The following is a 13,580-nucleotide window of genomic DNA, read 5'->3' as shown; positions in this document are numbered from 1 at the left end:
CTGTCCAATGGGGAGACCATGAAGGGAAGAGTATCATTGAATACTGCTTCAATGCCATATCAAACAAGCAGACCAAAAAACGATGTCTTGCATTCCTGCGTCTAACCCACAAGTAACTAGTAAAGCAAGTTCCATTTAGTGGGAAAGTAAGGATGTGAATTCAGTTTGGAATCAGCTTCTAGCATGGGCAGAATCAACATCCACAATTAGAGGACTCCTTCATATGGTAGACGCCTCTTGCTGATAAACTGCATATTTCTCTTTTTTTTTCACAAAGCCAGTCCTGGCTGGACAGCTTTAACCTAAATTAAAAGATTGTAGTTAGAAGCTTCTCTTGAACAGCTGTAAGGGAAACGGAGAGAAGTTGGAAGGGAAAGACGGTGACTCAGGACATCTGGCACGTATGTTTTCCCCTATGTGTCTTTGCCTACAGCATCATGCCCTACAGGATGCTGATTGCCTAGTTCTGTTCCTGCCACAATTCAGATGTCTCTGAACATTTTTACTTTCATTCATCCCAAAATAACTGCTTGCCAACTCCTGTTGGCATTTCCCTGGAGGAGGTTTAAAACTTCTCCCCAATGCTTTTGATGTTAAGCACCAGTAGTCTGGTGCCGTTTCTGTTCAAGGGGAACGTATACTCTTTATACATTCCCTGATGCCCAGCACATTTAATCCCCCCTGCCTGTAGCACCATCTCATCCATGCATTGAGACCCCTTAGTTTTATCTGTCTAGCTAACATGGAGCATTGCAGGACCAGGGAGCATTTCAGAGGAACAGCTGTGGTTTTCAGTCTATTACCTAGTAACCTAAATTTGGCTTCCAGCGTTCCATTTCACCACAACAGCTGACTACCAGGCGTTCTGAATTAGGGTGGGCAGAAGGTAGATCTTGCAGAAGCCCCTGCTGGTATGCTTAATGGTCAGGAGCACTGGGAGTTAGTTGGAAGTGTAAAATATCTGAAAATCTCTCTGCCTGATCTGAATTCACCATGTGGTCTCTATTTCCTCCCCCTGCCTCCACACCACTCCTCTGATTCTCTTTGTCTATTTTAGATTATAGATCACTTGGGATATGGGCATGTAATTCCTGTTCTTTCTAAAGTGCCATGAACATATATGGTACTATGTAAATAAATAATATCTCTGTGTTTTGAGTGCCAGATAGGTGAAAGGTACAATTTATATGTTTAATAAAATAAATGAAAGGAAGTTTATCCCTGGCGCAACAGTATATTAGTTTGTCCCTCAAGGAACAGTCTTCCTTGTAATGATGCCCTCCTACTTCAAGATCCTTGTTTTATGTGAGAGCAGAGGAGATGTCAGGTTTTCTATAGAAGCTCTTGGGCCATTAAATTACAAATCTGGAAAAGGAGTACTAAGTAAGACAAGGAATTTGGGAAGATTTATTTGCTGGTTCTTTCTCTTTGCTCACTTGGAAGTAACAATTACCTTTTATAGGGTGCAATGCATGCTTGTTTAGACAGAAAGGAATACAGAAAATGGCAATCTTAGGCACATACGTAACAAACTGCACCTAGAGCATGCATAGAGCTGCGTATGCAGTTATTTTGCTCTAATAGCTTTGTACAAGCAGAAGCTGCCTCATACATTTCTGTGTCAGAGGACATGCAGTACTCTGCACACATTTCTAAGAACAGCTTTGTAGAGCTGAATGATGGCATTCATAAAACCTGCTTTAAACACAAGCAGCAAAATGTCTTGCATATTTACCCAGAAGTAAGTGTCTCTGCATTCAGTGGAACCTATTCTCAAGCAGATATACAGCCTTGGTGTGGCTGTTCAAGAGTTTGGTTTGCCCATATCTTATTAGCTCAAATTATCATGTAAATAGGTCATCTAAATGTTAAATTGAAATGAGTGTTTCAGAAAGAACATTTATCATCCCAGTTGTAGAAAGGATATAGCTCAGCCATCAAAATTGGATTACTAAAGGCTAATGGTATAGCTGCATAAAACGTGCATATTTATGCAGTGTTTCAAGGATCACTATACTTTAAATATAAACGAACATGCAATATGCGTGATGCCAGAGCCAAGTTTCAATTTAATCTGACAAGGAGTTTTAACAGCTGTAATATGTGCAAGAATCACCTGACAATCTACAGACTTCACTTTAAAATAAGCAAACAGAAAATCCCCAGCATCAACAAGGTGTTGGAGGAGAAGGAACAAGTCTGTAGCAGATAAGTATTTGGAGTCAAGTAAGTATGGAATTTCATTAGAGACATTTCATCACTGTCACAGTGAGTAGATAGCCCCTTTATTTGAGCATTTGCATGGCAGGACCATGATCAAGATATGTAATATATACCTTCTTTTTGCATTCTAAAGATACAGTAATTTAGGGATATGAGAGTCTCCCTCAGATGCCCCAAAATAGATCTAGGGTTGCAAGGAAACTTCACTTCCTTGGATTTCCCACAGACTAGTTAATAACAGATGAACCTTGGTTTGGCTTTCAAGCTTGGGCTTCAAGCACCCCTTCTTTATTTTGATTCCCTTGTTCCACTCCTGGTTTGCCTCAGGCGAATTATGGAATGCACAACCCGATTTCTTTCCCAACCAAAATTAAAAACCAGGTTTGCAGTTCTAGCTTGTAGAAAAATTGGTTGTGCAAACTAAGGGAAAGAAAGGAATGCACAATTTCAAGTCCACAACCTAACTACACATTGCCTGATGTACTGAAGGCCAGTAGATCAACCTTTTGTTTTTCTCAGTTGTTTTCTTTTAGCTTTGTTTTGAGGGCCACAAGTGTACAACAAAACCAAGATTTGAACTCGGACCAGAAACACGAAAACTCACATGCCTCCTTCCCTTCCTCCAGGGCTTTCATTCTTTGTTTGGTGTTGTCTGCAAATATGTCCTGTAGGGTTGTGGGAGCCTGTGGAACAGTGTGGGGAAGAGGCACAGGGATCTGCAAGGAAACGGAATTGGTGAACCCCCACCTCCACTTGCACAAGCTTCCTATGCATCCCTTCCTGCAAATTGCAAGATTCCTTTCCTTCAGGGAGGAGACTTTTAGATCCAGACTTGCCTTGAGGTTATCAAATGTGCTACTGTATTAGTGGATATTGAGGCAAGCTCTCAGTGTTTCTATATGGAATAGCCTTCACAAAATGCAGTTTGTGAAACACTTCTGTTTGGTCACAATGCAAGATGCCTGACAAAATCAAGAACATGAAAGCTTAGCTATTGACCAAAGCATATGCCTACAGTTTACAGAATTAGTTGTTCATTTTTTCTTCAGTTCATTTTCCTACATGTCAAAGCTGTGCACTTTTACATTGAAGTTTTATTGGCATCAACATGGTTTTAAGCATACTTTTAGCATACTGTAACAAAATGCAGTTGTGGACTCAGTTGGAACCAGAATGTGAATGCAGGCTACTAGCTGTGACTCTTAAGGGCTGCTTCTTATGCTACATACATGGTAAAGTGGCTGCCTGCTTGGTTATATCCCACAATACGTCAGTCATGTTGGAAACACTGAGCTCATATGGGAAGGAGGGATAATGTGGTTACTCCCTGTGAATGCATAGAATAGAGAATACAATTTGTGTTCATATTCAATAGTTTTCCTCTTTCAAAATGTTTTACTTTCTTTGAAGAAAGTTGTGCCTCGAACCAAAATGCCTTACAATTCAAGGAGCCTAAATATTTCCAAGCAAGCCATCTTGTTTTCAAAGATTAAGCATGTATGTTTTTATAATGCCGAATGTGAAGGATTTAGGAAGGTTACCTCCATTTTCAATGCAGGAGGAAATTTTAGACTTACAGTGTGATAGTGAAGATTTTAACTCAGAATTTATGACCCACTGAATTCAGACAGACTTGCTTATATACAGAATGGAAGCTGTAGAGCAATTTTCAGCTTTTTATATGTTATGCATAGTTCACAGTGTAGTGATAACCTTCAGTGAGTGGGAGAGAAACTCGTATGTTGGACCTGAAATATCAGTACTGGAAAACTATTATATTAAGTTAGAAAAATATTGATTGTGAAATGATTTTTTTCCTGTTGAAGTATTGTTGATTAGAGAATATAATTTTAGCATCTGCCTCAGGTAGGTTCTAATTATCATCAATTTTCATCTTATTGCAGATTTCAGACAAGCTCATAACAGAGTATTTTGAAAAATACAAGCATAGAATGAATGAGATGGAAGCTTTCAATATGGTAAATTCACAGTACTGGAGAAATTATTTTGTATGATTATGCTAGGCCACAGTTGGGTTGCATTAAGTTTTTATGAAACACAGGGGTGGATCCATTTCTATTATGATATAGTCTCTATAGGAAGGAAAAAAGACCTTTAACTGAGAGCATACTCCCTTCCAAAATTATATTGGGTGTCAATAAAATAACAAGAACATAGGGAGATTCTCTTTCAAGTATAATAAATGTGAAAAATGTTCTCCTTTTAAATCCATATTGGTCACTGTATATTCTTTTTTAATACGTTTCATTGTTGGTTCACCTTTTAACAAGATTCCTGCCACTTGCAATGTGTTTTGTGTGCTGACTTATACCTCAAAGCCACTAAGTAATAGATGCCATGCCCAATACATTCCACTGACTTTGATCTTTATTACACTAATTTTCTGAAGATGTCCAACAGAGCAGAATAGGCAAAGTAGCACTCAAACTGGTTTTTCTCAAGAAAATTGCCCACTTTTATGAATTGTTTTGATGAGAAGAATTGAAGAATTTCCGCTTGTTGATACAGGATCATTGCCAAGAGCCAGTTAGAAATTTGTCATGAGACAAAGGATCGTAGCTAATTACATGTACATTACCACCATAATCTGTATAACATTTGCATGAGCATATTGAATGGCTAACAGTTGGTCATGGAAAAGTCCTGTTTTACCAAATATATCATCTTCCCAGCTGGAGTGAAAAGCTCCTGGCCCAATCCCTCTGAAAATCACAATCCTCTTAAACCAGGGGTCTCAAACTCGCGGCCCATGGGCCAATTGCGGCCCGTGGGACGATATTTTGTGGCCCTCACTTGATATCAAAGTTTAGTGATAGTGCAGCCCGCGCGTTTTTCTCACATGCACCTGCGTGAGTCGTTACCCTGGGCGCAATGTTCCCTCTAAGCTGTGCGCCAGGACAGGTGGGGCACGGGAGAGGGGCCCTGCGGCCTTCAAAGCACCGGCGGCGCCCGGGCTGGCCTCCAGGAGCGACACGGAATGAGCAGCCCACCACCACCGCGGTGGAATACTTGATGCAGCCCAGCCTCACCCAGACTCTACTTCCAGCGGCCCCCAGCTGAGTTTGAGACCCCTGCCGTAAACTAATGATACAAAACATATTTTAACTGCTCTTTTCAGAGAAGTTTCTTGCATTTTCAGGAGGATGAAACAGCACAACAAAACTAAAGCTACATCAGGGAAAGCAGAGGCAGCATTTATTTCTTTTTCAGTAGTAAGTTTTTTTTTTTAAATGTGGCTAAATTGGTGTCTAAAATACTGTTTCAGCTGAAAGTTGTCCTAGGACCTTGCATAGAGGTGCTAATACTTTTGGATCGGCTCTCCTACCTCAAAGAACAGGTAATTAACTATGTGTAACCTAAGGAAATAGATGTATCAACTATATCGGGATCCTTTAATTATTGAAACAGCAGCGGAGTGTGCCTTTTCCACATTAGAAGAAACAAACCATGGTTTGCACATATTTGCTGGAGTTTTAAATGTCCAATCTATCATTCGCAACATGGCCCAACAGATGCTTTTACTTTGGGGAAACTGCAGCAATAAGTGTTTTTATGTTCTCTTAATTGCATGGTAAATTACCAGTAATAAAGAAACAGCATTGCATAAACAGATATTTTAATTGTAGAGGCTTTGGCTTTATCAGTCTCTGTCCTATCAGTCCCATCGATTCCACTCCTCCTGGAGGCTACCAGGGGCTTGGGGAGGGGACTGGGAAGAGAATCTCCTATTATCTCTGATCAGTGTTCAGAGATAATAAAGTTTATTCCTTTTAATGTCACTCATTGTTTCAGTTGTGAAGGGGAGCAGCACAGTAAGTGTTTTGCCTGCGCCTTTTTCTTCCTAGTGGCAGCTAGAACAAGCTTATCTACACTACAGCCTTCTTATGTTCCAGGCTTACACAAGTAGTTAGTTAACTAACTAAAAAAACAAGCAGAAAAAAGAAATGAAGTTCTTCATGAGCGAGTTGCAGATTTATAAGAAGATAGTAAAGAACAATATTAGATAATGTTGTTTGAAAGCCACATCATTTAAAGTGTAGTCAATAAGATCAATTCTGCCAGCAAAAGATATTGGAGGATTAACTGTTCTTCCGAGTATGCATATTAGTTACAAAAATTGTTTAAGTTGTTTTCTTTAGAAATATATATATAGCCATTTCTAAGCTTTCAGGTTGAATGCCTTTTTGATGTGCTCTGATCAAATATCACTTTACAGGACAACATTGCCTGGTCTGGACTGGTAAAGTTATTCGATCCCATAAAATCCCCCAGATGCTATGCAGTTGTGGCTCTGAAGAAGCAGACATTTCAAGTGCAAGCAAATTGTTAGGTTGATCTAAAGCTGGGAACTAATCTTACTATTTGTACTTTGAATTCAGTTTGGTTTTTACAATTCTAAAATTATTAAGCATTTTGTTGTTTACTAAGAGTTTTAATATGTTTATACATCATGACAAGTCAGAAAAGTAAATTTTTAGACTATATATGTCACAATATTCCAACTTACTAGCTCAGTGTGAAATTTCACTCTTGCCTTATATGGTTGATTTGACAGGGTTTTACCAATTCTTCCAGAAAAATGAGCAAAGTGAAATTAAGGACAGATACTCCACAATCAGATTTCCCAGCTGAAAACTTGAAAATATCTGTGTATGCATGTGTGTATTGTTGTTTGAAGTTACTCACCTGAAGTTACTCTTTAGAAAGTGTTGTGTGGGTGTGAGTGAGGGCAACTTTGGTTTTTCAGAAAGATTGCTGCAGGTTTTTTTTTAAAGGAACTGCTATCTCTTCCCAATTGTTTTCAGCCTTCCTGCAGCTTCTTTTATTTGAATAAATTAAGGAGATTAAAGTCATAGGAATCCTGGATCAGGTCTGTCTATACCTTGAGTACATTCAGTGCTATCTTGGCCTTTCAGGAAAGAAAGAAATTCCTTTCCCAGCCCATCTTGTTAACACTGCATAATGTATACTGTGCACAGCTAATTCCTCTTCTAGCTGTGAAACATTGTGAGAAGACTGTCTTTTCTATTGCCTGCACTGTAGGAGTACAGGAGAGTAGTTGGCAGACTGTAGAATGAAAGACCATAGAGATATATTAAGGGGCATTGGATAGCAGGAAAATGAACTTACACCCCACATAGTTTACCCATAGAAGACTGGGGAAGCATCAATAGTTGGTTATGCTGCTCATTGTTCACCCCTGGGTTCCCATTGGAGGCAATGACCAGCTGCTTAATGCTGCCTTGGGTCACTTGCTCGGGTATAGCAAATGCATAGCTGCTCCTGGGTTGTTCTTGCTGAGTCATTTTTGCCTGTCTTACCTCATAGTGGAGGTGGGTTTGTAGCTTTTTGTTTTCTCTTTTTTCCTTGTGAAAATAGAATGGTATATGTGCTATACGCAACACTGACAGTTGTAATAGAAATGTGACCAACAAGCTCCCCTTCACAGATTACATGGGAGCAATCATGTTAACCAAAGTGTATATATATGGGAGTCCTCCAGAATATGTATCTCCTGTGGTGCACACAGTTGTGAACCTAGATTTGCAAGCGGCACATTCTATTTGGCTTGTATAATATATTTTTCTTGTATTTACTAAAAGCATGATACATTATGCTTTAACTGAAAGCCTTAAGATCTCAGTTTTCTTCTCATTAATTGATCATCAGTTTAAAATAGCTTACTTCATGTTACGTGTTTGAGAACTGATGACAAACACTCTTTTTCTTTTCAACTTACCTCAGTAGGTACATACGTTCTGCAAAGAACATGAAGGTAACTTTTAATGGAATGGAAGAAATAATTACTGATATTTCCTCTTGTGTTTATATTATACTTTATATAAAATTTTTGTTAAAATATGACTTTGCTCATAATATGTCACTTAAATAAAACATGGATATATTTAAAATGTATTAAACTGGCAGGTTGGTTTGTGGTAATCTTTCTGCTTCAAATATGCTAACATTAGTTTTGGGTTGATTATTGGGAACCTTTCCACTTCATAGAGTCCATTGCTGCTGGCATACAATTGGATGACATTTTTCAAGCCATGCAACTGTACAATATAACAAAAATAATTCAGAACCTGCAAGAGTAAATGATCTTTTAAATATTCCTAATAAACACATTAAAAAGGACAAAATTATGACTGCTGCAGTTCTGTACAAATAAAAGAGTAAGAAAAAAACATTGTTATTGGGGCGCTGTGTGTGTGCGTGTGTCTGCCTGAATAAGTATGCGTGTAATATATATTGTATTGCAATGATATCTATATGCATGACCCAGTTTTACAGAAAACTGAGCTTACTCTGCTGGGAACTTTTCTGGTACAAGTCCTACAGAAATTAATGTGAATTATACAAGGGCCTCTATTTAACAAGAGCTCCACATGGATGACTGCAGGTGGTTCCTATGCTCTGAATTCCAATAGATGGAATGGCTATGCAGAGAAAGTACTGTACTGATCAGACACTGCTTCCTATCTATATGCATTAGTGAACTGCTCTCTTCATTTGGGTGCATTAATACTAAGAAACAGTAGTTACCAATGTGGATGCAACACGGAATGTATTATTTCTTCCATGGGGATGCAAGGGTTCTACTTGCAGTGAATTTTAGACCATAAGAATTGACCATGCAAAATCTGGAATGGCATATACCATATGGTAACATTGGGCACTGCAAGTTTGTTCAAATTTTTCAGGGTTCGAGCCTTATGTATTCAGGAACTTAGCTAAAATGTCTTCTAACTCTGTAGACAGTATGGGTTTAGTTACTGACACAACTGGCTACATGGATGAGAATTTATGTGTTGATGTGTTTATTTTTATGAGTAGTCTCATTAAGCCTGCAGATGTTCTGTCAGTGGGAGGCAAATAAGCAAGTGCTATTTTGAGTCACAGCACTTTTTATTAGAATTTTCCTGTGTATGATGCAGAACAGAAACTCTTGTTCCTACACACAACATTTAGTTTATCTACTTATTCTTCATATTATCAATATATTAATGCCAAGTATAATTAATAATAAAACACTTATTGTGAATAACTGGAAGATGACACAGTAATATAAATGACCACTTGCTAGAAATGAGTAGTGGTTGCGAGATTGTGCTTTACAAATGCCTTCTATAATATTAAATTCCTATCTGTTGCTACAGATTCCTGCATAAGCACTGTTATTACACTGTAACAGTACTAGGGAAATAAACTCAGAATGATGAGAGTAAAATTTTAATAGTGTGCATGTTGCTGAAAACTTTCAGACTAAAAAAATGTTTTTCCACTATTAATGAAACAGAAAATGTGCAAGCAATAGTGCACCCTTAAGTAAGCAAACCAGGATAAAGAACTATAATTTCTTATGCCAGACAGAGTATTGGGGTAGCAACAGTCATAGCCAGAAATGACATTTTATTCTCTTTCCTTGTCTGCATTGTCACTGGGCAAGAACAGGGAGTGCCCAAATCCAGAACCTTCAGGAAAAATGGGGAGGCAGTGCATGTTACAGGAGTCTGTTTCCCTGAAGGGCCAGGCTGCACCTAGATCAAACTTAAATGCTCTTTTCAGTTCTTTAATAGGGTACAGTTTAAGCCAAATAAGACAAACTTTTAACAGATTCAAGCATAGCTGATGGGAGCTTCTATGTATTTTTATAGGAGAGGGCAGTCTTACAAGGAGCAGCTGTCAAAATGTTAATATAGATCCTATGAGTGTTCCATAGGATTTAACATTTTTCTAAAGAATCCTGAACAAGCAACCAGTACAAGTATGGATATGATGGTGTAATTTGTTGCTTTGGACTGTGATTTTCCACATAGGAGGTATTCATTTAAAACCAAGATTTTGCTTCAGACAAATAGATTTTTTATTTATAAAATTCTTTCCCCACCCTTCTCCAGTCATCTATTCTTCATGGTCTCTGTGCATCACACATGTGGGTTCTGTGCACATGTGTGGAACTGTTTTGGGACGTTATTTCTAGCCAATAAAACAATGCAACAATATAAAAGGAAAACAGCAGATAAAATCCGGAACCCAACACATCCATGTGCCTGTACACACACACAACCAACAGATACAAAAAACCAATCTCAAGGAAAGCTTCAAAATCCATCTTCAAGAAGGGCAACTTTTCAAGCCAAATTGCCTTTATAAAAACAAGGCACTGACCACAATGGAAGAATGCCATCAAAGAGTGAACAAGGTAGGCCTGTATAATAGGAAATTCCAGAGCCTAGGCAAAGCTACAGAGAAGGCCATCTTCCTGGTTTCACCAACTGTGAGACACATGAGTGGAGGCAGATTGTTAGAGGAGTTGATCCTTCAGCTGCTCCTATCCCAAATCTTACAGGAGTTGGTCATGATCAACCATGGAGAAGTCACTCGGGCCTGTAAACCAGTAAGGCTTTTTTTCAGCTGTAAAGTTGCATGATTCCATCCCAGGTTGCTAAAGGTGTGTGCATGATATTTCCCTCTTCTGCCCAGGGCTTCCTTTAAACAGCTCTTGTGTTGGAGTTCCCAATCAAGATAATGTAAAACACACGCTGAAGGCTGTGAAAGGGAAGCTGCTGTGACATAATTTGCCAAAAATCCAAGGTATGAAAGAATGGTGTGTGTATACCACACTGGATTGCACGTTCACTACTGTTTATTTGGTTTACCGATTTCTTTTTGTGAATGTGACTTAGATAAATTTAATCCATGGAACAGGATTGCTATAGCAAATCTGTGGGTAAAGTTTAATTTACACAGTGACCACGGTGACTCTGCCCCAGGAAGCATGCAAACTATGTGAATGTATCACTCCCTCTTGGATTCAGGTCCCCAATTTTAAATGGAAGTAGAGCAGGCCTGTCTGAAGAAACAATTTTTGCAAGAGCAAAAAAACTGAAGTTTATAGAGCACCACAAACTAAGGCTGAAAAATCCTATACACACAGCTGAGATTAAATTGCATTGAACTCAAGGGAGGTGAGTGAACTTGCATAGGATTTGTGCTGTAAAGCTGGTGTATAAATAATTAGTAACAACAGAGAAATGGGAGGAATCTAATCAATGGGATAAACTTGGTTGATCTGTAAATTTAGAGAGAGAGGAGCAAATGGTAAAGTCATACGGTTTTCTTTACAAGCCAATGCAAAATGAGCATAGCATTCAGTTTTTTGCAGTGAGCCTTCAAGCACTGTCAAACACCTACTATTCTAAGTGTGGTTGTATCAATATTAGGGATGGCTTGAAACGTCATTTGGAGTGTTTCCAGATGAGGCTTTTATTGCACATCAATTGCCTTGCCTCATTAATGGAATTGTACAGGGAATCTGTCCATTGCCTTCCATTTTTAATCTGTTTATGTTTTCCCACTGGTACTTCCATCTTTTTTCTTACAAGTAGAAAAGAAAAAATATAAACCTCTCCTTTTAAGGAAGAGATGGTGGGATATTTGTGCAATTCTTTTTAAATGACAGAGGCACAATTATTGGCATGAGTGAGTAGGGCCAGGGGTTACATAAACCTTCCATTTGTACATCACTCAGTGCATCATAGTCTCTTTGAAAGGCTGTTGCAGGATCCTGCCCCAGCGTAGATACAGCCTGCATGACACAAAAAGCAATAGTGAAATCTAACCATATGTATGTTGTGTCATCTATACCCAGTTCCAGAGTTGCTGCATGGTAGAAATTAGACTAAAGTTTTCATGCTTCAGAGGTCATCATGCTTTGGTCATCCGGACTGGAATCACCATTTTATAGCAACATTAAAGAGCCCCTTTGCAAGAGTAACTGTGGAAGAGGCTGCTTTCAACCTTCCATCTCTACTTCCCCCAGTTCCCTAGCAACAGTCACTTCATCGCCACTTTATTCCCATTGGCCAAAAGATATGTTTGTTTCCCTGTTACTTTTTGAAACAGGGAAGTGGCATGAATATGCACAGAGGGAGAGGGGGGATCACAGCAAGACTGTTTCTTTTCATGTAATAGAAATCTCTATGGGAGCTGAAGTGGCTGCGAAACACCACAGACATGCAAGTGCCCTTGGGGGAGAGAAGGACTAGTCAGGAGGAGGCTGCTGCAGTCTGTAGGCAAAGGCTGGAGATTTTGTTCACAGACACTGCAGGTACAGTTAGGCAAAACTCTGTGTGCCATGGCATCAATGCAGGGTTGTTTGCCATGCCATCTGAACATAGCCCTAGAGCTGAATTCAGAAGGGGAGCCATGAAGCCATGAAACACACTGGATGTCTTTGGGCCAATTACTCACTTTCAGACTATCCTATCTAGGCTGATAAAATGGTGCTATGCAATGGAGTAAAAACATGGAATATAAATGCAATATAACAACAGCAGCTGCTACATCATCATCAACAACAGGGCAGCAGCAGGAGCACTCTGCAAGAGAAGGTGTTTCCTTGGGCGTACCTTCAGCAAAAGAGGACAGTGAAGAAATGCCCCATGAAGCATAGCTGCAGGTTAAGGAGCCATTTTTTCTGCCAGGGCTGAGTAGATTCATAGATTTCTCAGATACTTTGCAGGAGACCCAAGATTGCCAAAGCTTCTGGTCACCTGTGGAACCACAAATACGAAATGATGCTGTTGGTGGGCACTGTATTTGAGCACAGGACTCGTGGACCTGTTCGAACAGGTACTAGATGTTCCCAGACAACCTAAAGTTGCAGCCTGTGATTGCCTCTGCCAGAACTGTGAGCTTTCAAGGAAGTTACTTCAATAAACGGTTCTAAAGTGACTTTTGATTACTGGAGGCCAGGACAGAGCATTTTGGATCTGAACAGCCACCTGAGATGTCACATGGGAACTAACATGATTTCATGACCCTCTGTGCAAATTCATTCCCTGCAGAGAGACAAATGTTAGGGAAAAGGCCAGGCTTCATCCTGAAATTTCATTTATCTGTGTCCAGGCAGATGTGCTTTTGTATGGACCTGATTCAGTTGTGTCAGTCCCCACCTGCAATCTGAAGTTGTATAGCCCAGGCATAGTATTACCAGCTCATGTGCTTTTTGTGAGAACTAGTCCAGATCATTTTTCTTCTGTGGAGAAATTTATGGCAGAGGGGCAATAAATTAATGTAACTTTATATTATTTGGAAGTCAGAAGTGCTTCTCCATTTCCTGAGATGCAGAGGAAGTGGTCAATAGTGAACGAATTAATCCCTTCCTTAAAGGAGGGTCTTTGAATCCAAAACAGTGACAGTTTGCATTCATGTTGATAAAGGTGCTGTTAGGAACAGCTGCTTTAGAACTCTACATGGGATTTATCAAGAAAAACATGGTAAATCTAGTCGGTTACAAGCCAGACAGTTAGTCTGATGTTCAAATT

The 13,580-nt window shown here is 39.3% G+C and overlaps 1 protein-coding gene across 7 annotated transcripts in view; it reads left to right on the top strand.

Annotated features, from left to right (window-relative positions):
- Positions 1–13,580, top strand: part of METTL25 (methyltransferase like 25) — an 84,563-nt gene that overhangs the window by 48,495 nt on the left and 22,488 nt on the right. For 5 of the 7 annotated variants that reach the window (XM_044454890.1, XM_044454888.1, XM_044454889.1 and 2 more), the window contains 3 exons: positions 4,128–4,202; positions 5,510–5,581; positions 6,461–8,390. In XM_044454890.1, coding sequence (XP_044310825.1) covers positions 4,128–4,202; positions 5,510–5,581; positions 6,461–6,574 — 261 coding nt within the window. In that variant the 3' untranslated portion in view covers positions 6,575–8,390. Of the gene's footprint in view, positions 1–4,127; positions 4,203–5,509; positions 5,582–6,460; positions 8,391–13,580 lie in introns of those variants that run through there. The other 2 variants (XR_006417076.1, XR_006417075.1) reach the window with 2 other exon arrangements.

The sequence above is a fragment of the Varanus komodoensis genome, unplaced genomic scaffold, assembly GCF_004798865.1.
Source record: "Varanus komodoensis strain SLA01 unplaced genomic scaffold, ASM479886v1 scaffold8, whole genome shotgun sequence".
Taxonomy (NCBI): domain Eukaryota; kingdom Metazoa; phylum Chordata; class Lepidosauria; order Squamata; family Varanidae; genus Varanus; species Varanus komodoensis.
Note: the sequence above shows the minus strand (reverse complement) of the source record. Positions and strands in the feature narration are given on the sequence as shown.